Below are 24,219 nucleotides of genomic sequence, written 5' to 3'. Positions count from 1 at the left end.
TTTTTGACAGCGATTCAAAACCGCCTCATGAATAGCTATTTCTCTAGTCTCTAAATCAATATGTAGGGGACAGACCGATATTTGGGGTAATGCTTTTTTGTATCATTCTTTGGTCTCTGTAGTATTAGATATTGGCTCAATTAATAGGGATAGACCTAGGTGGCTGCTAGACAGAATTTTGCTGTCAAATCCACAGTGGGTCGCAGAAATGAGGAAGTTTATTTCAGAGTTGTTTTCCATAAATGGTAAAGCAGCTTTATTGTTTGCAATATGGGAGGCCTTTTAACCAACTTTAAGAGGTAGAATTATTGCCTTTCAGGCAAACCTAACAAAAGAATGTAACAAGTGGATAATGGTCCTGCAGGCAACACTAGAAAACGCCGCAAAAGCAAGGGAGCAAAATATTGGAATAGCGCCAAGTTTTGGGCTCCCAGCGGCAGCTAGACAGAACCTTAGAGATTTGTATATGCTGGGAAGATTAATATGTCCAACATTTATCAAAAACAAATGCCTGAAATAAACCAGCATATAGGCAAGTTCCTAGCTTGGTCAATTAGAATAAAAAGTGAAAAGGCTACAATAAAATCTGTAGAGAATCCTATCACTGGAAGTCTAACAACAGAGCAGGAAGAAGTCGCCCAAGTTCTTTTCCAACATTATAGAGACATCTATCAAACTTAATATACTGCTTCAATGACTAGGATAGAACAGTATTATGCCTCTATTCGACCAACTCTATTGTCGCACTCTCTTTCCCAGATGTTGTTAGAGCCTATAACGGACATCGAAATCAATGAGGCACTCAAGAAAATGCCAAAAGCTAAGGCATGTGGGAATGATGGGTTTCCAACAAAAGTTTTTAAGATATTCTCTAGTGAACTGGTGACCTTTTTAGTCAAACTTTCTAATTATATCAAAGAAGGGGGAGAGATTTCTCCTACCTTCCAGGAATCAACTATTGTCTTATTACTGAAGAAAGATAAGAACCCGAATTCGGTTTACTCATACAGACCTATTAGTCTGCTTAATACCAACTCTAAATTCTTGATGAAAATCTGAGTGTCCCGCATCATGCCAGCTGCACGTCAGCTAATTCATAAAGATCAGTGTGGCTTTTTGGTGGGCTGCTTAATGTCTGCAAATACCCAGTTTTCAATACAGGCAATAGATGGTTTCTCTGTCAGCCGTACAAAAGCTTTAGTTATCATGACCAATGCTGAGAAAGCATTAAATATGGTGAACAGGGATGCTCTATTCCACCACCTTCAAAAAGTTGGTTTCCTGTCCCAGTTTATTTCAAAGCTGTCAAACTTAAACCAGGGGGCACAGGCTAAGGTGATTGTCAATTCTGAGATGGCCAGCTCAATTGCAATCAAAAAGGGTACCCGTCAAGGGTGTCATCTTTCCCCAATCTTATTTACATTTTTTATTGAACCCCTCTGGGAACAACTCCATAAAGGAAATATAAGGGCACCCATAGAGGGAATGACTAGGCTGAAATTATTCGCTGACAGTATCATTCTCTATTTACAGTCAGACAAGGATAATGTTAGGAGAGCTATGCAGACAATTTACTAAATTTGGAGCATATAAGATAAATCAAAGTAAAACAGAAGTTCTGCTTTTTAATGTTACAGCTGCAGACCTTCAAGATTTGTTTTGGTCACAAGCAAGGTCTCAGACCCCAATAAGCTATATGGGGATATTAGTAACAAACAACTTTGCCAGCTTGTTTCACCTGAATTATGAGAAAATGTTATGAATATTAAAAGGGTTGCTCAAATAGGTGGTCACTGCTTCCCTTGACGATAATAGGGCTCATCGCAATGATTAAAGTGCCGGTGCTACTATTGCTGATGACCTTTTCTCTAATGTCCCAATAAAAATTCCCAATTGTTTTTTTTCAGGAACTAGTTTCAGTATTCAGGATTTTTTTTTAGAATAAGAAATCATCAGGGTAAAGTTGAGTGTATTAGACCTTGAGAAATCACTAGGTGGGTTAGCACTTCCCCATATGTAAAGTTTCTTTCAGGCCGTTCTGATGGACTTTTTATGTGTATATCTAAATGGATGTGGAGCATTAGATAATTTCTTTTTAATTAATATGATACAGGAATCAGAAATTATTCTACCTGGTTATATTAAAATAGCGAATTAGCCAAAAAAAGACTAGGTATAAGCATTTAAGGGATGCTAGCGGGTGGATGAGCGCTTTGAGTAAACTCTTTCAGTCATTTTGTGATAGGTCATCATTACAGCTTCAGGAGAGTGGGTTCTCTGGGCTTTTTTTAGCAGATAGCAAGGTCAGAATCTGGAACTCAATGGGTTTAAAAACCTCTGGAGATTTTATTTTACGGGAAAAATATATCTCTTGGGAAGAACTCCTCACCAGGAGTGGTGCACAATGAAAAAAACATTTTTTAAGCTTAGGGCAGATAACACATTTTTTGGAGGCTAATATTCAGAGGGAGAGTCAGGAAATGCATCTCATCATAAGTACTCTGGTAAAGAGTAGACTGTAGGGACTGGAAACTGGTATAGACTGTCGCATAGCCTATCGTCGCAGGAACACCTCACTAACTATCTGTCCAAAATAAATGAAAAAACACAATACCATCTGTCAGAAAGAGACTGGCATTCCATCGCTGAGATAGTAAACAAATCTCATCATGCTGCAAACTTTAAGAGAATGTCATTCCTGTCCAGATGGATGTCATATTATACCCCGGAGATTCTCCCAAAAATGTATACCACAGTACCAGACAATAATTTTTGCTGTCAGCAGTAAGGTGCAGGAGGCTGGCTCCATACGTTCTATCAATGCCCGCGTTTTTCTAAATTTTGGTAGGAACTATATCGCGTTTCCTATAGTTCCAATGATAAGCCTTGCGTTATTTGGGGTTTCTAAAAGATGCCAACAATTAGATGAGGGTAGACAATATTTTGTATCTATAGCCTCTTTATCTTCCAGAATTGGAAGACTAATCAGATCCCAACAGTCCTTGGTTGGAAGAGCAAAATTACAAAAGGGTGGACTTGCAGTTTTTCATAAATGTCTTGGAATCTGGCAATAGGTCAGAGGAGCTGGAGCTGATCTGTGGAAAAGATATCCTGAATTCGGTTCTACTTTTTGTGTTGCGCTTTAGATTGAAGTTTAACACACGAAGGCACATTCTCTTAAAGTACTGTAACATATTCGGAATGCGATTGGACATGTGAAATATGGCTGGAGAATCAAGTACAAACTGTTGCACTTTAAATCACTAATTTGCACATATCGTAGAAGATGATAAAAGGTTTGAAAAGATCAGACAGGAGTTATTTGTACAAGTTTTTTTTACCTGCATAAGATTTTTTTTATGTAATGCTTTAAAGAAGCTTACTGTATTTATCTATCTCCGCTCTGTAAAAATAAGAAATGTAAAAAAAGAAGTGGATAGAAGGTGTCTGGTCGGTTGGTAGAAAGTCAGGCCTATTTTTATGTATGTCCTTCATTGTGCGGTGCCTTGTACGCATGGGTCAGCATCTTGAACTGGTATCTCTTCTGAATCGGGATCCAGTGTAGTTTCTTGAGGTGGGGTGTGACGTAGGTCCTTCTGGGGAGGTTGAGGATGAGTCTGGTGAAAAGGTGCTAAACAACGTGCATAAGTCCAGTTTTAAAACACACACTTGCATGTATTTCTAAGCAAGACTCTGGGTGAAATGTTTAGTATTTATTATGCTGTATTTTTTACTTGACAAGGCCATTTCAACAGAGCATGTGCTCACTGCAAGTGGCCATATACGATCATCCCAGTTTCACACATGAATTCAGAAATATGGATATGGCCTAAAGGCCAAAACTGCTGACTTTGGATCCGGGAAACCAGGTTCGAGTTCAGGTGTTGGCTCTGTGAATATAATTCATCTCCCGCCCTTTAATAAAATGAACCTGACCTAATGTAATGTAATCACTCTTATCTACACCAATCATTGTCAAAAGTCTTGAGATTTTCGTGAACATATGCCACAGGCCACCATCACAGCCTGAAAAGTGTTCTAGCTCCAGTGCAGTCTACCATCTGCCACTTTTATGGGCAGTTTAATATCTTTGTCATAGTCAGATAAAGACTTATGGAAGGCAAGGTGATGGTTGTGACATGTGACATATAAAAACAACTGCTGTTGGAGAGGAATGCAAAATAATTGTGAAGATTATGTTAATTTGGAAACCTTCAGCAGCTTGAAAGCATGTCTACTGTGGCATTAAAAAATCACCGCTGCCTACTGCCCATTAAAGCTAGGTTGGTTGAAAAACGTTGTTATTCTAAATATTGGGCTGAGGTTCTAGAATGTTTGGGGTGCACTGCTCTTGTTAACTTTAATGCTAATTCCAGTGTAGTCAGCACTGATATCGCTAAATTGGAAGTGCGGTAAAAAAGTATTGTATTCTGGCTACGGATTATTACTAAGCAATAAAGCCATATTTAATGTCACCCTCTAAATGTAGTCTGAGGCCTAAAGTCCTGGTATTACTTAATTTTTGACCTCACCAATGAAAGCGCTCAGGAAAACTGAAGTGCAATGGCATTGGTGGGTTTGGAAGTTCTGTTTTTAAGGAGATGGGCATCTATAAAAAAATGTATTCCTTAAAGGGAACATTTGAAATGCTGCATGTGAAACTTGTACTGTAGTCTTTTCAGGAGAATGAACTTAAAAACACTATTACCAGCCTTATTTCGGCATTTTATTTGCCATCTTTTGGAAATTTAAGGTATTATTGTGTTCAGATTTACTGCTCCCCTTGCAAGGAATGATTGGTGCTGTTCTACTAGTAATTAGCCCTCTGGCATGCTCTGTGATACACACAATTGTGGAGAATAAAGACTAGAACGCCCCTGCACGCGCCTTCAGCATGTTACCTCAGTGAGCATGACGAGGCCAATCAGGTACGAGAAGATGCAGATGAACAGGATGAGCAGCTCCCTGCGATTCTTCTTCTGAAAGGTATTGGGGTACATGTCGACCATCGCGGTTACCATGCCCTCCACACAGACAAACTGAAAAGAGACAAGTTCAATACAGCTGTTAAAACAGGCTTTCCACGTTCAGCAGTCACTGGGGAGTACTTCAGGGACACCGAAGCAAGCTTGTAAACTCTCACTGGAACTGTATTGACCCCGGCGATTAAGTTGTCACAAAAAAGAAAGTGACGTGGCTTACATTCACCCTTAGAAGCCACAACCTATGTCTCCAAATGCCGAGGCTGCCTGCTTCATTTCACCTTTTGTCAACTTCAACACCCTCAGTTTTGTTTTCTTTATTTGGCTGGTGCAGATTCTTTTCATCCCTGGTTTTTGTCATTTGTCTCTATTTTCCTATCTTTCTCTTCCTCATTTGCTCTATCTTTTCTTCCTTTCTCTCACTTGCTCTGGGTCAGATGATGAATAATAAGGGCCAGATTTACGAGGCATTTATGTAGTCGCAAACTGTGCGAATCACAGAAACGCATTGTTTGTAGTCGCCAAATTACATTTTCTCATGTACAAATCGCAAACTGTGACTCCGTAACAATTTATCAAATCGTAATTTGGGTTTGCGATCAATACCGATTTGGTGTTTGGAAGGGGCACTTTTAGGGTGTCCCTTCCACATACGGAAACTATGTATTTATTTTCTTCAACCAACTTTTGTAGCAAATTCATTCATCTTTTATCACCTCCTCAAAGAAGGTGGTAAGCCATTTGCAAAAAGGACCCCTTCCCCTTTATGAATGCTGTCAAAAACATTTTTAAGAGTAGGCAGTCATCCTATGGACCATGGCCTACTCCTAAAAAAGGAATTACATTTTTCATTTAGTTTAAACGCATCCTGTTTTCTTGAAAGAAGACGGGCTAAAAAAACTAAATTATTTAAAAGCAATAACATACATGATCTGCTGATCTCACCAGGCCAACATTCCTGTGATGGCTGCAGATCCTAGTGGGTTGCAATTTGGGACCTATGTCACTAATTATTCATAAGGTAGGTCAAATTTTGACCCACTCGGATTCAGTAATATGTGAACTAACCAATTAGTACAAAGGCCACTTCCCAAATTACCACAATGGTCACAGACGTAGTGGTCACAAATTGCAACCAATACTCTGCGATCGGTTCTTACTGCATCTGACCCCATGTGTTGGTGGAAAATGAGTGCCAGCGCCCACCATCAGAAGCCAAGGGAACAAATTAAGCACTAACTGGGCCCTCTCATATTTTCAAACCCCATTTAACAATGGCAGCATCATTTGGATTCAATTTCTATATTGGTACTCTGCCTCATTTTTCTCAAACTCCTGTGACGTTATCTTTTGCTTTAAAGGAACGCCCAAGAATGTGACGTGACGGGGGTTGCGTGCAGCTCCACATTCTTCTAAGAGTGCTGCTCAGGGGGCAGCAGCACAGTATCCGCATCAAAGTAAACTGTGCATCACAACACTAGCACTGTCCAGTCTCACAATACTATTGCTACAATTCAAGGAAGCAATGAGAGGCTTTCCAAAAAGACTGCTCCTATTTCAACATAGTGCTGCACAATGAAGTGCAAAACATGTTTAAGCATCTTCTACTTGCAACCCCATCATTAACAAAACACCCATATACGTTTCTTAGAAGAGCAATGAATGCATCACAAAAAAAACACTACAGGCTTGGGTTGAATTGTTAAAATAGTGATTTCAGTTCAGATTGAATCGATCTAGCCACTATGTCTGAGTGATTAAAGGTACCTGCTGCACTTGCTGTGTGTACAACAGGATGCACATTTCAGATACATCTTGCAGCTTTCCCTTTTCTGGTCCTCATCACACCATCAGTTTCTCATTGCTTGGTTTACACTGCAGAGGAAACTGGCTTAGGGCCTTATTAGGAGTTTGGCAGTGCTGGAGCGGGACCGCCCCCCTCCCGCACCACCAAACCCATGTTTGAACCGTCTGCCAGATTATGAATTCTATCTTTTCTGATGTTCTTTGCCATTCCCAGGGTGGTGGCCATGAAGTAGGCACAGCAATGGGAACATCAAAGGCAGAACCTGCACGGCGTAGTCTGCTGCAGTCCATGTTGTGCAGGTACTGGTGTGCATGCACACAGGGTGGCACATATTATGCCCTCCCCCCGTGTACCCAGACTTGGTGTAAGGCACCAGTGGGCCCTCTAGGGCCCCCTTTGTTTCCTCACCGACACCATGGTGGTGAAGGAAATTCGTAATGTGCTTGCATATTGCAGCCTCAATACTGCTGTGCCACCACCAGGGAGCGCTCGCAGTGGTCCCAGAGTGGTCTGACTGCCATGGTCATGATTGGGCGGTTGGAAGACTGCCACTGCTGCGCCCCAACAAGTCTGGTGGTTCGTGGACCGCCAGACTCGCAATAACCCCCTTAGTGAGGTTGCTGCCAACCACTTGATGACTCAGCAAGTGCAGCCTAGGGGTAATATTTGAACACATCGGATTCTGCTGCCAATTAACGTGCAAGTTGGCAAAAGCAGTACATAAGGCGCCTGGATCCCCAAACTGTGAAGCCACGTGGAGGAACTACATAGACATTTTTAGACTGTCCTGCACTGTCACTTTTCTCAAGTGAAGTGAGTAGGATCTTAACAGGGATAACTGGCCGCCAAATTAAGGTAAGCCTCACCTTAGTGCTTTATGGTTGTGGTTCTTTAGCATCATGGGTAATAAGGCCCCGGTGAAGTTTACATTCTTTCTGGTTCTGTTGGCGAGAAAGTGAAACCTATAAAGTATGGATGTCATCAGACCCACTGTCTCCCGTAGCACTGATGAAGAAGGCTAACTATGTCTCCCCAAATGGACAAGGCATGCGACCCAGAAAGTTACGAGAAAGTCTGGAAGAATGATGTTAATTAGCAGTTTCCGTTTCCGCCCAAGCTGGGTATTCTGATTTTTGCTGTACATTTACACACAGGAAGTGGCCCTTTTAAGTTAGCAAAGCTATTTTCTTTACAAAGTGACTTAACAAAGGAAATTACTTCACAACTGATTGACATTACAAATAAAAAACACAGAATGTCAGAAGCATCTGTCTATAACTATTATTGAGTTGTGACCCCAACCAGGAGCACTCACAGGGGCATTTGTACAAGAATGTTTTTGACGTTATGGTACCTTTTTTTTTAATTGCTTTACAAAGTGCTGCTAACGGCAGTTAGTTGCACTTTTCTGGCCTTAACATGAATTTTTTAGATCGCCACTTCTGTTAGTGGGACTTAAGAAAAATAAGATGCAAGGTGGGCTTTCCAGTGCAAAAACTACCATTAACCGCACTTTGCGCTATTTACAATGAAATTCTCATACGGCGATAACCCCCCAAAACTGCCGCTAAGTCCAGTTAGAGGCAGTTTTTTAAGACCAAAAAATAGTTGGTCTTAAAATTGGTGCAAACACTTGAGTCCACATATTTGATGTTTGGGTGCTGGACAGCGCTGCAAGGAACATTGCTGTACTGCCCTGCACCAAAATAAAAGGACAGGGATGCGCCCTATCAATAAGATAGGGTGCATTCCATGGCCCGGTTCATGAAAAGTGCTGCATCGCTGCGACATAACTGTTAAGACAATTTTCACTGCACCCTTCTTGCGACACCATGGATGCGCTATATTTAATGTGTGGTGCTCCATGTCGCAATCAATGACAAATACTTCTGGAATCCTGACATATCTGGCAGCGCTAAAGTCATGCCTTGCTACAGTTGTGTTGCAAGCATGACGCAACTCCAGCAATGCATTGGGCTAGCCTATCCTATGGCATTGCATCACCCTTACACCTGCCATAAGGCAGGCATAAGGTTTTGACCCAGTGGAGTCCTAGAATTGTCGCAGTGAAATCTGAGAGACTTCACTGTGCCAATCCTACAAGGCTTTGTTGCGTAGGAACGCCCACCCTGCATACATCATACCTGATGCAGGTATAATGTGGCACAGGGCTTCACAAGGTCATGCATATTCCTAGATGCATCAATTTCTAAATAAGACACAACGTGGTGCAAGATTTGCACTGCAAGTACATCAAGAAAATGACGCACCCCTGTTTTTTCTTCCCTATGATGGCACAAAATGGCTGCCATGTGCCAATGCAGGCACGCTTGCGCCATGGTTCAAGGGTAACTGTGTTGGGGAGTTGATTGATGTGTGGCTCCATCTCTACTCGAGACATCTACAGGTGCGTCTGGATTAGTGGAGAGTGGGAGTGAACCAGTTGGCCTTCTTGGAGTGTTGCTTGCCTGGTCTTTTCTTGAGGGGTGCCAGGGTGTCGGTGTGTTTGGAGATCCATCTGTGGAGGTTGTGCGCTGCAATGTTGGCATCTGTAAGTGTTGGTGGAGTGGTGGTGCTGAGTAGGGGTGGGCGGAATTTGCGAAATTAACTTTCGCAAATTATCGCGACAATGTTTAAAATTATCGCAAACAAGCGGAAATATAGCGAAGATGCAGAAGTTTTTATCCGGCATGTTCGCGAGATTTTCTGCATGGTTGCGGGTCGCCAACTTACCCATGTGGTTGCTTGCGGGCGCGGCCATCTTGTTTTTAGTTGTCTCGCGGTGCATGATCGCGAGAAGAAAGACGTGATCGCGCGACGCATGACGTCACTGCGGGCGCGAACTGTCGCGAGACAGCGCAAATGGCTAAAAACAATACAACATCTCATGGAGAACGCGACCGGATCAAGAAAACTTGTCGGCGAACGCAGGGATTCAGGTAAGGCGATCGCCCGCCCGCGAGAATGTATTATTTTACAGCGCGAGCAAGAAACAAATTATCGCCAAGCTGCGGAAACCGGAATTTTTGACATTTTCGCGCTCTTCGCGGAACGCGAAAATGTCAAATTATCGCAATTTCCGCGAACAGAACAACATTTTCGCCCAGGCCTAGTGCTGAGGGGGTTGACGAGAATTTCTTCGGAGGCCTTGATCCAGCTGCAACGGGGGTGGGCGTTGATGGCAGTGGTGTACAGTGGGAGTGTTGAAGGCGTGATGTATACAATGATGGCCGGTCCAGGAGAGTTCTGTGGTGTGGCTGTAGTTTGAGTTTCTGCTGGCAGAGAAGATGGGCTCAAGCGTGTGTCTGGCTATGTGGGTTGGTGCGGTGACTAGCTGCTTGAGTACGATGTTGGATGCAGTCTGTGCAATGAGGTCTACAATGGCATCCATGAATGGGGGTTCATGGCCCGGGGGCCTGTAGACGGGGGTGCCCCTGAGGGTGTTGTTAGGGTTGGTCTGGATCTGGAAATGGAGGTGTTCCTTGATCACCGTTGGGTCATTAAAGTGGGTGCTCAGACAGAGCTTGCTTTTGTAGACGATAGCAATGCCACCTCCTGGATGGTCAGGGTGGTCCTTGTGGGTGATTTTCTAGCCATCGGGGATGGCGATGGCGATATCTGGCCCGGAGCAGAGGTTGGTCCAGGTTTCCGTGAAGAAGGCGATGTCTGAAGAGGTGGCATCAAGGAGGCCCCAGATTTCTGTGGCGTATTTGTGGAGGGACCGCACGTTGGGGAGGATGCAGTTGAGCCGGTCAGGTGCATTGTTGGTTGGCTGGGCAGCAAGAGGGGCTGATGTGCTGATGTGGCAGGAGGTGCGTTTGCAGTTTCAGCAGGTGCCAGGGTGCGGGTTCAAGGGTATTCTTCGGTGATGCTAGATGGCAGACGCCGTGGCATCCAGGGATGAGGACGAGGAGGCTGCTAGCTCGTAGCGGTGGAGTGTCCGAGAGGAAGGGTCCCTGGTGCTGGGTCTGGTACAGGGGCAGACAGACGCAGACGGGCTTGCCTTAGGGCACCAGTAGCATGCCTGCTGCGCATATCTGCACAGCGGCCATGCAAATATGTAGTGCTGAAGGGTGCTGGACAGCTGGGAGGCATCAAACACAGCAAAGGACACAGGAGGGGGTGGGGACGCGGGATTGCAGCAGCAATGAAAGAGAGGATAGGGAAAAAAGAACTGCAAAAAGCACAGGAAAAACTAAGCCGAACAAAGCAAAGACAAAGGTAGAAAAGCAACGGAGAAGAGCAGAAAGATGAACAGGAATAGCAGAAAAGAGGGACAGGAGGGCAGTCAAGTTGCAGAGCAGTGACACTCTACCACTGGACCACCAGGGATGAGCCACAGGCAGGAGCCTGCGGGTGGAAGAGGGACTAAAACACCAGAGGAACCAGAGGAACTTGCAGCAGCAGATGGGAACAGCAGCAGCAGCAGCAATCAGAAGGTGAAGCGCTGTGGGAAGAGGAAGTCCACTAAGAGTTAGTCCCCCATACACCCAAAAGCAAGCTAACAGTGGACAAGGAAAGGCAGCACCACCCAGCTGCCTCTTCTGATCTAACAGTGGCAACCAGATACCGTGTTCCCTAGTTCCCCAGCGAGTAATGGCGGATCAAGCTGCATTCCCAATGACCCTGACACCTACTGCCACCAATGACCAATCTGAGCGACTTGAGCCAGTTAGTGGAGTCCTCCCCCAGTCGTGTGCGTTGCCCTCGGTGATGAAGGGCCAGCTGCAGCACAGGGATTGCTCAGGGCACGGTGTGCATCACCCACAGGTGCTAGGCCTAGGCCCGACACTACCTCCGAGCCTCCTCCGCCCCCCATCCCACCTTCTCCTCACCTGGACATCGACACCAGGGCTCAATCCACCACACTCTCTCTGAATCTGTGACTCAGCCAGCAGGAGCCTCAGCCAGGTGGGATTTAACAAGCCTGGGTACAGCAGTCACTGCCAAGTCTGCTGGGGAGCCTCCTGAGGCAGATGATGCAACAAGGCCGCCTAAGGCGTGAAGTTGCAGCTCTCCAGCCACACAAGTTTGGTCCAGCTCAGGGGCACAGCGTCCGGCAAGCGCAACATCCTCCGGCCTGTGATGCAGAGGGGTGCAGCCCACCATTGGTAATCTTCTCCGTGCACCCCAATGTAATGGTGGTGCCTGGTATGCGATGCAGACCTCCCTACATTGGTGCGCAGGAGTGCCTCTACCGTTCACAGCTCCAAGGTGCACCAGGCAGTCTTCTCACACAGGTCAGCAACGTGTCTCCATGCGACCTGCCTGACTTCACCACCAGGTAGGGGTGATCGCCGATGCCTCAATGTCTACTACCACAGCCCAGCAACTCCACACCTCCACAGCTCTTCTGACTCCCACTCCGGGTCACAGATGCTGGCCCAGCGAGGCCTCTGGGCCCAGGAGACTGACCTCTCTTTCAAGGTTTTAGCTGCCATGGTGTTGCAAGGAGGGCGCTATGAGAAGTGATGCTTCACTGTTTTTATCAAACATTCACAGATACACCTTCATGATGATGATACAGAGAAAGGTTGGTTTCAGACATCGAGGTACATAAGAGGGTCACTCATCGCATAACATAGTGCTTGATATCATTATAATCTTGGCGTTGTGCCTATCTGTTTCATATTCTGTTTAAATTAACTTCTGTACTTCTCCCATGTTGACCATATATTTTTCCACTTCTTTGGGCACCCTCTACTTTGATCAATTACTTTTTTCTGCTTGGTGACACCAATCAAGGTCATTTTCCAAGTCTCTGATTTTGGAAGGGTCAAATATATTTAAATAACTTTTTTTATTTAATCCAATGGAAAATACTTGTATATGAAAAGCCTTTCCTTGTAACATGCATTATATTAAATTTGATCATATTCTAAGAAATGGGACAAAATATGGGGCCCATGGCAGAAATATCGAGGACTGAAAGCAAATTGGGGGATATGGGGTGGGGGTAGTGAGAATATAGAATGATATGAAAATAGGATAAAGAACGTTATACTAATTTGACTGTCAAATGTAATAGCAGGTGTGGCAATCTATACATGTATAATATTCTTCAAGTCATGTTATGATGTACTGAGCGTTATGTAATAAAGAGATGTTTTCAAAATATATATATATCATATTTCCTAATTTTTCCACATTAAATGCCGCGTTCCAAGTGCCCCTGTAATTCAGATGGGACCGGAAACAAAAGCTACCAGCCCCGTCGGAATTCGAGGTGTCACAGTATATTGATTGTGTCTATCCAGATAATGAAGCTATTGAAAGCAACCAAACTTTTCAAGTGAAATGCTGGATAAAATTGAGAAATGAGGTGTGGTATTCCCAATTCCCTGTTAATTCGCCATTTCTGAGTGTAACCTCAGTGTACACTTGCTTTATCTATGGGTGGGCAGAATTTGCGTAGTCGCGCTACGCAAAGCTCCATGAAATGGTATAAAATCTCCACGAGCACGCAGAGTTCCGCGAACATGCGGAATTTCTTGTTCCGCCCGTTCGCGATGCTTTTTTCCTGTTCGCAAACCCTGTTTGCATGCTTGGGGGGGAAATATCTCGCAAACACGCATTTTGAAAGCGTGAACAAGCAAAAAATTCTGCGAAGCCACGGATTGCAGAATTATGGCATTTCCGCGTTCTCTGCGGAATGCGAAATTACCCAAATTCCGCAAATTCCACGAGCGGAACGGAATTTACCGCCCAGGCCTAGTTTTAACCCCCTGTCCTTCATTGTTAATATAGTGATGTCAACCCATGAAGAAAGTAAGAGGTTCTTAGCATGCTAGCTGGGAGGCAGGAAACACGGGAAAGGACACTGCAGGGGCAACCCATAAATGGGGATGGCACTACAGGCTCCTCCTTTTTTTTTCTTTTTCTGTGACTGAAGCGAGGACACAGGAGTCCCTATTATACTCGGGAGAATTTGGTGCTCGTTCTGGGAGTTGCTGTCCTCCAGCGTGAAAGTTTCATTGGTAAGAAGGTATCCTGGCCCTTCCTTCTTCCTGCTTGTGGTGTATTTCCACACCTATTTGCGGCCCGGGGATATTACCAGCTGGAGACTTTCTTATGGCACCCTTGGAAATCGGTGAAGGGAGTTCTAGTGTACTTGCACAAATAAAAGGTCTTGCTGGCCCATACTTGTCCTTTTATTTTGGACGTGTGGGGACAGCAACCCTTTTCTATTCCTATAAATCACAGGTTAGTGCTCTTTGTTGTTGACGATTACATCTGGGAGACATTAGTTTGGATGTTGCTGGTTCTGATCATTGGCAGAGTGTACAGTAATGGACGAGCATTCTGCTGAAATGAGGTATGTTTCTCCTTCACTTTCTTCTTCATCTCAGTCTCCTCACCGTTCTCCTTCCCCTAAACATCAAAGACATGGGAGGGAGGAGGAGAGAATTTGATTCATAATTTTGCTGACCCTTGCTGTATATAAAGTTGTTGCTGCTTTCAGCCTCAAGAAGAAAGCAGTGGCTACCTCTGATTCTGGGGGTTCTGACAGCTGTACCAACGCCCATATATCCGCTGACTTAAAGGGCAATTACATTGCTTACAGACTTGTTGACCCAAATCAGAGAAAATATGAACTTTCCACCTGTGGAAAAATAGGAACCTTAGATGAATCTACATTAAGACAAATCCAAAAGCCATCTAAAGTGGGGTTTCCAGGTATGTGGAGAAACAGGAGTAGAAGGATATTGATAGGGTGATGTTACCAAGTTTCATGAACAACCGTTATCCTCTTGAAAGACAATATGTTGCTGGACAATGTTCACATAGATTCCGTGGGGTTGAGTCTGGTGTGCTGTTCTTTCTTGATGGAGTCTGTAAAGAAGAAGGTTTTTTGGGGTTCTCATGTGGCCAAGAGAGCAGAAATGTATGAGGCTTATACTGCCCTATCTCTCATGTCTGATTTTAAGAATCCTATCACAGCAATTCAAGATGAGTCGGATTGCTTCCATTTATTTGGAAGACCTGGACCGGCGGATAATTACTATCGGACATTCCATTCATAGTGGTCAGATCAGCAGCACTTGATGGAGGTTCTTCAATAGCTGCCAGAAGGATTCTGCACCTCAAAGAGTGGAACAATGATGAAGCTCAAAGGTTGACAGGGCAAAATATGCCATTCAAAGCATTCAGATTATTTGGCACTGAGCTTGAGGATATGCTCTTCCGGATTTTTAAAGCGAGAAATCATTCTTTATCTTTTCAAAGTAAGTCATGAAGAGGTTCAAGTTGTTCAAAGTCTATATCCACTTTTCAAAAACCTTCAAGAAGACAGCAGGTCCAGGATCAGAATTTTAAGTTCCAGGGTACATCCTCATATTTTAAGTCCTACTAGAAACAGAAACAGCAGGAAGGCACCAAGAATCAGTGTTCCTGAAAATGTCGAGTTGAAAGACTCTCTATTAAAGGTTAAAGGAGTGATAGAAATGTGGTTACTGGTTACCTGGGATCAGAGCCCTGGTCAAGCAGCAATCAGAATCAAGTCAGGGTAAGGCACAAGCAAACCGCAAATATACCTGTGGTAAACACACATGTAGATTGGCACAGAGACAATGGGTAAAGTATTTCTGCAACATTACAAACAGTAAAACAGTGAAAACACCAGACTTAAAGTTTCCCACAAGAGTTATATATTAATGGGGTAACCCGGTAGACCACTGGACTCGGGTATAACTAGGTACACAAAAAACTGTCACAGTGGAAACACATTTAGAAATGTAAAAGAAACATACATCTGTTAGTAATCCAAACAAATTTTACGACAACACCTGTTGCTTGCATGTATGCACATCATTTAATATCCATTTTCTCAGTCCAAACGAGGATCAGTACTTAAACACAGCACAAAAAGCATCACAGTATCAACATTTTCAAAAGTATCTTGGTGTAAGGTACGTGATAAGTGCAGGATTTTTGGGATTAGTGCAGGGCGTAGTGAGGGAGGGAGGTTGTGAAGGATTTAAGAACATCCACAATTCAATTGAAGAACCTGACCTGCCAAATAAATGGCCACAAAACTTAAATTAGATAACACAGATTTAAGACAGCAGTTTTACATTCACTGACAATCTCCTGTGTTGATTGAAGAAATGAAAAAGTCGACGTTTCGACCCCTGTTAGAGCCAGCAAATTGGTTTGCTTGGGGTTGGGGTCTTCATCAGGACCGGGGGAAGGGCTTACACCAGCAACAGCAGGAATAATCACGCTGGAAAGATTGGGAAGGGGCCAGTCAGTGCTCCCAAGGTGTAGTATTCCAATGTTCGAAAAACGAGACAAGGGAAGGCTGAATGTATCAGCATAAACACTCATCCAATAGTGTTAAGGGCTCGAGGGCCGCGCCGTGGAAACTGACAGCTAACCCAAAGCCTTCCCTTGTCTCGTTTTTCGAACATTGGAATACTACACCTTGGGAGCACTGACTGGCCCCTTCCCAATCTTTCCAGCGTGATTATTCCTGCTGTTGCTGGTGTAAGCCCTTCCCCCGGTCCTGATGAAGACCCCAACCCCAAGCAAACCAATTTGCTGGCTCTAACAGGGGTCGAAACGTCGACTTTTTCATTTCTTCAATCAACACAGGAGATTGTCAGTGAATGTAAAACTGCTGTCTTAAATCTGTGTTATCTAATTTAAGTTTTGTGGCCATTTATTTGGCAGGTCAGGTTCTTCAATTGAATTGTGGATGTTCTTAAATCCTTCACAACCTCCCTCCCTCACTACGCCCTGCACTAATCCCAAAAATCCTGCACTTATCACGTACCTTACACCAAGATACTTTTGAAAATGTTGATACTGTGATGCTTTTTGTGCTGTGTTTAAGTACTGATCCTCGTTTGGACTGAGAAAATGGATATTAAATGATGTGCATACATGCAAGCAACAGGTGTTGTCGTAAAATTTGTTTGGATTACTAACAGATGTATGTTTCTTTTACATTTCTAAATGTGTTTCCACTGTGACAGTTTAAAGTTTCCCACACCAGGTTAGAAGAGTAGAGCAGAAATGAATAAATAAAATGAGATCCAAATTACTAAAATTGAAATAGTCGAACCGAAGTTATGAATTTTCAACTATTAAACTGCAATGTAGCACCTAAAAGCATGAGGCGCTAACCATTGTTATCTCTTTGCACTGGACCAGGTCAAAGTCAAAAGTTCAGGTTGATCGCAATGGATTGTGGGTCGGATGCAGTCCCAGAGTAGTCCCTCTGAAGTTTTTACTTCAAGAGTCTCATTCGCATTGGAGGGAGTAGCGAAGAGCAAGGAGAGCATTGCGGCCATTGGTCGGCGTGACGCGAGGAGCAGACCCGGCATCACAGATGGACGGGCAGGTGATTCACACTGGCGGTCTAGCACAAGTGGTCGATGCTGCTGTGAGATGAGATGGCATGGTGGCGGCTCGCGCTAATTTTTGGTGTGAGTGGAGCAGTTCATGAAGAGTCCAAAAGCTTGAAAGTAAGAGCTCAAGAGCCATATCAAGTGTGAGGGTCCTGCGAGGCCCCTTTTTGGGTCAGTAACTCACTGAAGATGGGTCCAGGAGCTGTTGGGAAGCCTGTTATGTCCCCGAGGCTTAGATCAGGAGACCACCAAATTAGCCCTTTGAGTCACTCGGAGTCCTGGGTTCAAGATGGGTTTCATGTCCAGTTCTTCCTCTCCAGGGAAGAGGACAGAAGGTCAGCACAGTAAGGCAGCAGCTCCTTCAGAGTAGCATTTAAGCAGAGTGGCAGTCCTTTCAGAAGTATAGTCCTTTTAGCTGGAAGAGTATCCACAGGGCCAAAAGTGCGCTGAAGTGGTGGTGTCTGAAGTTCTTCTTTTATACCCTGGTGTCCTGGTTCTGGAAGGTGGGAGAAGCTTCTAGACAGTGTCTTTTAGGTGCACGGATTTCCGCACCTCCCCTCCCCGGACATGGGTCTAGGCGGGCTGAAGTGACAATGTAGGGACATTAAGCCTTTGTGTGGAGACAGGACACAGCCTGTTCAGGTGTAATTGAGGCTGGGAACAGCTCCCCCCTCCTATCCTGCCAGTAATGGGCTATCCATTCCAATGATATGAAACTTGACAGGGCTACTCCTTCTTAATAAGGAAATATAGTTTAAAAATGGATTAAGGAATTCTCATTGTCAATCTATGAGAGGAGTGGGCCTCACAGTAGTGTAAAACAGATTTAGGTGTATTTTAACCACCAGGTTATGCAAAACATAAAAGTACATGTTGAATATTTTATTTACACCATACACTACCCTATGGGCTACCTACTGCCTACCTTAGAGATGTGTAGTAAAAGGGGAGTTTAAGGCTTGGCAAGGGGTTTAAAATGCCAAGTTGACATGTCAGTAAAACTGTACATACAGGCTCTGCAGTGGTAGACCTGAGACATGTTTATAGGGCTACTTAGTATGGGTGGCAGAAACAATGCTGCAGGCCCTCTAGTAGCATTTAACTTACATGCCCTGGGCACAGGCAGTGCACTATTCTAGGGACTTACAGATAAATTAAATATTGCAATTGTGGCTAAACCAATATTACCATGTTTAGGTAAGAAGCACATGCACTTTAGTACTGGGCAGCAGTGGTAAAGTGCTCGGAGTCCTAAGGCCAACAAAAAGAATCAGCAAAAAGAGGAGGGAAGCAGGCCAGATGTTTGGAAGAAGATCACCCTAAGACTTACAGGTCTAACAGAGAGGAATGACATGCCAACAGTTAAATACTGGCAAGAGGACAGTTGTGACCTTGATTCACATAGGAATGTCAACTCAAGATACCTTTAAAGAGATGCTGGGAAGGAATGCCTGACAGAATATCGACGTCAAATATATCGACGTCAAAATTATCGGAGGCGGAATATCGATGTCAAAAATATTCAAGTCCTATCTACATTATGGTAAGTACAAAAATATCGTTGTCAAAAATATTGTTGTTAAAAATATCGTTTTTTAAAAAATATTTAAAAATAATGTAAAATTAAATAAATAATACATATAATTAAAATAAGCATAGTTATAAATATGTTTAAAATTATAAGTAATACATATCATGTAAAAGAAAATTAAACATATACATATAAAATATAATATATATACTTAATAATATTTACAATTAATTATTATAATAACTTATAAATTGTTAAAAACATTTTTATAAATTATAAATAAATACATACACATACAACAATTATATAAATAAAAATATAAAAACTATATATATCAAATTGTACAAAAAAATAAAATAATTATACAATACATGTCATACATATTCTTGGCCATCAGCGTGTGGGAGCACATGCTTCATGGTAATTCTTTGGCTAATGAACCGGCCTAGTCTGCAGTAGCCACTAGTTCCGTAGCAGCAGTCACATGGTCCATGACTAAAATAGATAATGAGATTCTGGCAGCAGTAGCTGCAACAAAGGAGGGATCTGCTCATCCTCAGGGTTTCCCTTCGAAATTCTCTTATCATATAACTCCGGAACAAGTTCCTTATGCTTATGCTTTGATTCCTTCAGTCAGGGATCGGATGATTCCCAATTTGGACCACAGGCCTGCTTTGATCAAAGCCGCACACCAAGGCATGGCGTCAGCACATGCCGGTGTGTCGGTGACAGTCTCTATTTTACAGCAACGTCACTGGTGGCATGGTTTATATAAACAGACCCATAATTATGTTCTTTCTTGTGATTTGTAGAGTACGATAGTTAAAATAAACATTTTGAACTATTTTCAGTGACTCTGCCAATTCTTATTGTGGACAAGTACGAGTGAGTGAGCGAAAGAGTATGTCTTGTTCCGGCGATTCCTGAGAGAGTCGAGAGTGTTGTGTTCTGGGCTATCTAATAATTTTTAGCTTTGTGATATTTGGAAAAGAATGAATGAGACACTATAGCTAGTCGGTTTGGGATTTTGGGTACTAATGTGGTAGGTTGATACACCCCTATACACTGAGGTCCTGTTTTCCAGCGCATAGTTCTGTGTATGTGCAGAATCCCTGCAACACCCCATTGAGTAGGTGCCCTGACATCTCTCTTTTGCTTCAGTGTGACCTTGACCTTGTCTTACCCATCTGACTTGTGTTAGTGTCTGTCTCCTACCATTTTCCCAGTTAGCTGCTCGTTCTGCCCCGACTCTGTAACTACTATTTCTTTATTATACCATGTGTTTTACATGCACTCATCTCTGTTTAACAACTCCTATTTGCATCCTTTGGTACTCTCAACTGCCCCTTTTTGCATCTTTTGCTCCTCTTTCTGCTCCTTTTTGCATCTTGTTCTCTTCTGTCAGTTTTATTCCGACTTGCTCCACCGATCATGTTCTTCCACCTTCCAGCTCCCTCCAGACGTTTCCACTATTGCTGAGCCCTCCCACCACCCAGCGCTCCTCCCACTCTCTATGGCCCATTTTAAGGGTGGCTGCAGTGCTGCCACGCAGCAGATGCACGCATTAGGCATGCTGCGCTAAAGGCAAGCCCCTCCGCACCTGTCCACACCTGGATCATGCCCAGTACCAGCTACACCACCGACAAATTCCACCTGCTCTACCCTGGATGTCACCACACATGTTGCTGCTGAGCTACACCTCAGTCCACGTTGTGCTCCTTCTCCTGCTCGCACTGCCACTTCACCCACCTCCACACACCGGTTCCTACCCCCTATACACACCCCACACCCCTTACCAAGCCAGAACTCAAGACCTGCACTCACACAGCACCTCAAACCCACCCCCCACAACAACACGGACTCTCATGCATGCTGCTCAACACATGCTCACTCAGTCAGCACTCTACTAAGATTTGGGGCTTCATCCAAAGCACCGGATCTCCTCTTTCTCACAGAAACCTGGCTCAACCACACATTGCTGCCGGACATCACTGCAGCCATCCCTACTCAGCGCTAAACTCACTTCCATCATCAACCTTTCCCACAAGACAGCCAATTTCCCAGATAGCTGCAAACAAGCCAAAGGGCCTGATTTAGATCTTGGTGGATGGTTTACTCCATCACAATGGTGACAGATATCCTGTCCACTGAAATATAAATCCCATAGGATGTAAAATAACCCATCCGCCAAGGTCTAAATCAGGCCCAAAGTCACCACCCTTCTCAAAAAACCCTCAGCCAACCCATAAATGCTCAATACTCTCGCTGCTTCCCTTGCCAGCAAAAGTCATCAAGGAGACAGTGAACAGCTGTCAGACAATGTAGAATGTAACAAATCCTGGACGAATTGCAATTAAGATTCCAAAACAGCCCTCATTGCTGCCACAGACAACATACACACAATCCTCGGCCATGGACAGACCACCACATTGATCCTCCTTGACTTCTATGACACTTTTGACGCCGTCTCCCTCTGCACACTCATCACCAGACTACACACAGCTGGAATACAGGGTCAGCACTCAAATGGATAGCTTCATTCCTCTCTGGAAGAACACAATCAGCCAGGCTCATGAAGTTCACATCAGAACTCAAGGACCTCATCTGCGTAGTCCTACAGGAATCATCACTCAGCCAAACACTTTTCAACATGGACATGACTCCTCAGGCTACCATCATCAGATTCAACAGAATCAACAGCTCCTATGCTAAAAACGCCCAGCTCATTTTATTCCCTCTCAAATGGCACAATCACCACCAATACAAACTTCATCAGGAATAAGAGGTCACCTTGGGACTCCACCTGGCGGCCTGCCCCACCCCACACCAACTCACCACAATAGGTACCTAGGCCTCATCATGGACACTAACCTCACCATGAAGTCCCAGGTCAACATCTGTGCTTCCTCATGCTACCACATCTTCTGCATGTTACATTCGAAAATCGGCTCATACTGGACACCAGACGTACCATTACACAGGCCCAAATCACAAGCAGATTGGACTACATCTACTCACTCTATACAAGCATCCCAACCTGTCTTCTTCACAGACTTTAAACCATCCAAAACGCTGCTGCCAGACTCATCCTCGACCTTCTGCATCGATCCCACAACACACCACTCCTCAAAGAGCTCCACCGGCTCCCCATCCAAAAGTACTTCCAGTTCAAATTTCTCACACATGCATTCAAGTCACTACACAACACAGGACCCTCATACCTCAATCACCAGCTTCATTTCCAGGAACCCACCACACAACTTTGCTCAGCCTCACTCACATCCGCAACTTCCTCACTTCTTGAATTCCGCAAGAAGCTGAAGACTTGACTTTTCAATTCGTCTTTTTGTGGGACCATCAAGACTGGTAGAAATAAAATTCCCGTGGTGCAATATAATATAGGAATTAATAGTATTAGGAAACTGAATTGTTATATTCAGATACACAATCATAAGCCCATGTACTAGGATATGTCTACTTAATATGAATCATACCACTATACAATTTAATAAAAACATCATATTTTATCAAAAGCCGGTTAAAAACAAACCTGATCCTGTCATAAATGCAACTATTGCCAAAACACAAATGTCATATGTACTTAAAGTAAATTCTACTAAATTCAAGAGCACAACTTGTACACCTTACTTAAATACAGTTTTTTGGACCCAACATAACACAATAGCTACACCCAGCAATTAACAATCCCACAAGCTTAGAACAGAGAGACAAAGATAGACAGTACAATTTGCCATTAGATAACACATCCGTTAATAAATTTCAAAAAGGCTTTTCCTATGCACAATATATGAATACAGTGTCTGCAAGAAAAGCTGTTCCCACATGCAGCTCCTGAATGGTACTATCTGGTTGATGTCCAGAAAAAATAATAGTTGGATGAAGAAACCTCTGATTTGTCAACTAAAACAGTCATTTTTTAAGAACCTTCATGAACATAAACTGATCAAAAATGGAATTATAATTTCTGAATAATTTCCTGATGAGATATTGAATTGAGAATCTTGAGTTGAAGTCTGCTTTGTTTTGTACCTTAGGTATCCAGTCAAAGATGTAAGCTTCCTGTTGGACTTAGCCCTATTTGCAGGGTCATCCCAGAACTTTTTTCCTTCCTCCTGCATTCTTATTGGCCTGTTGTTGGTGATTTTATGACTCTGGCACTTTATCACGGCTGGTTAGTGCTAAAGTGCATGTGCTCTTTATGGTAAACTAGGTAAGATTGGTCTACAACGGTTTGAAATATTTAATTTACCTATCAGTCCCTTGTAAAGTGGTATCCCATATACCCAGGGCCAGTAAATTAACAGCTACTGGTGGGCTCGCAGCACTGCTTGCCTCACCCAGCAAAGTAGCCTTAGTAGCCTTTCAAACATGCCTCAGGCCTCTGCCACTGCAGGGCCTACACGCACAGTTTAACTGCCGCTGTGACATGGCACATAAAGTGGTTGCCAAGTCTGCAACTCCCCTTTTACTACATATTAGTCACTTCTAAGGTAGGCCCTAGCTAGCCCTCTGGGCAGGGTGAGCTGTAGGTAAAAGGTAAGACATGTGCCTTAGCTGTGTGGCATGCCCTGGTAGGGACAGACAGCCTATTTGGTTTCTCACCGCTGTGAAACTGCCTTCTCATAGACATGAATTGGGGATTCCCTGATATGAGCTTCAGTGGTAATTCCTGACATCAGATGGGTAGCACGGCCATGTTTGGTATGTTTGGAATAGTAGTGATGAATCCTGCTTATGGGTGAAAGCAGATTTAATATTACTATTTTAGAAATGCCACTTTTAGAAGTGTGCATTTCTGTGTGCTATGTGCCTGTGCATGCCTGGATTTGTATTGACCATCTGGTTTTGACTTACAGGGGAGAGGGGATGTGCATTCACTCCAGCCAGTTCCTGGGGGGGTTGAGGTGTGTCCTGTCCTGCCTGGGTGATTGAGCTTTAGGCTGAATAGATCTTGGCTGAATTTAGAGCAGGGGAGGAAATATTCCTTGCATCTGAATAGGCCTGGTATGCATTTAGAGTGGTGAAAGGAGTAGCACCTGTACCTGAATAGGGCTGTGCCTGCCTTCCACAATGATGGCTCTGCCCCAGCGTGGTGTATCTGGGGCCAAGGCTTACACTAAGAATGGAGAGTGTTGTGCACTTGCATAGATATTTTAAAGTGCCCCCAGAACTTAATTGGACTGGGCTTAGAGCCCTGTGCCAGTGGAGAATAAAGACATTGTCACTATAAATATTGGGGCTATGACCCGTGTCTGTTGAACTGAGTGTACTGGATCTGGAGAAGAAGACTGCTGTGCGCCAGGAGGATATACCATTGGGGACTCCCTACTTATGGGAGGGAACCTGCTGCTCATTGGGCAGCTGAAGGGACTGTTGCTCTGTTAAAGAGCCCCGGTGGGCTGGCCTGCCTGGGCCCAGCTTTGTGGGATGTACCGGGGCTGTGGGTCTGGCCTTGAATAAATTGAAGCAGCGCTGGGTGAGCATTGTGCTTTCCACCCTGTGAGTGGTGTTCATCAGCAGTGCGAG

The 24,219-nt window shown here is 43.9% G+C and overlaps 1 protein-coding gene across 1 annotated transcript in view; it reads right to left on the bottom strand.

Moving 5' to 3' along the window:
• Positions 1 to 24,219, bottom strand: part of LOC146854876 (sodium- and chloride-dependent GABA transporter 2-like) — a 183,692-nt gene that overhangs the window by 104,488 nt on the left and 54,985 nt on the right. Inside the window, exon 5 of the mRNA XM_085651051.1 lies at positions 4,902 to 5,039. Coding sequence (XP_085507177.1) covers positions 4,902 to 5,039 — 138 coding nt within the window. The remainder of the gene's footprint in view (positions 1 to 4,901; positions 5,040 to 24,219) is intronic.

This window comes from Triturus cristatus, chromosome 4_1 (assembly GCF_964204655.1).
Source record: "Triturus cristatus chromosome 4_1, aTriCri1.1, whole genome shotgun sequence".
Lineage (NCBI taxonomy): Eukaryota > Metazoa > Chordata > Amphibia > Caudata > Salamandridae > Triturus > Triturus cristatus.
This window is presented reverse-complemented; position numbering and strand designations above follow the sequence as displayed.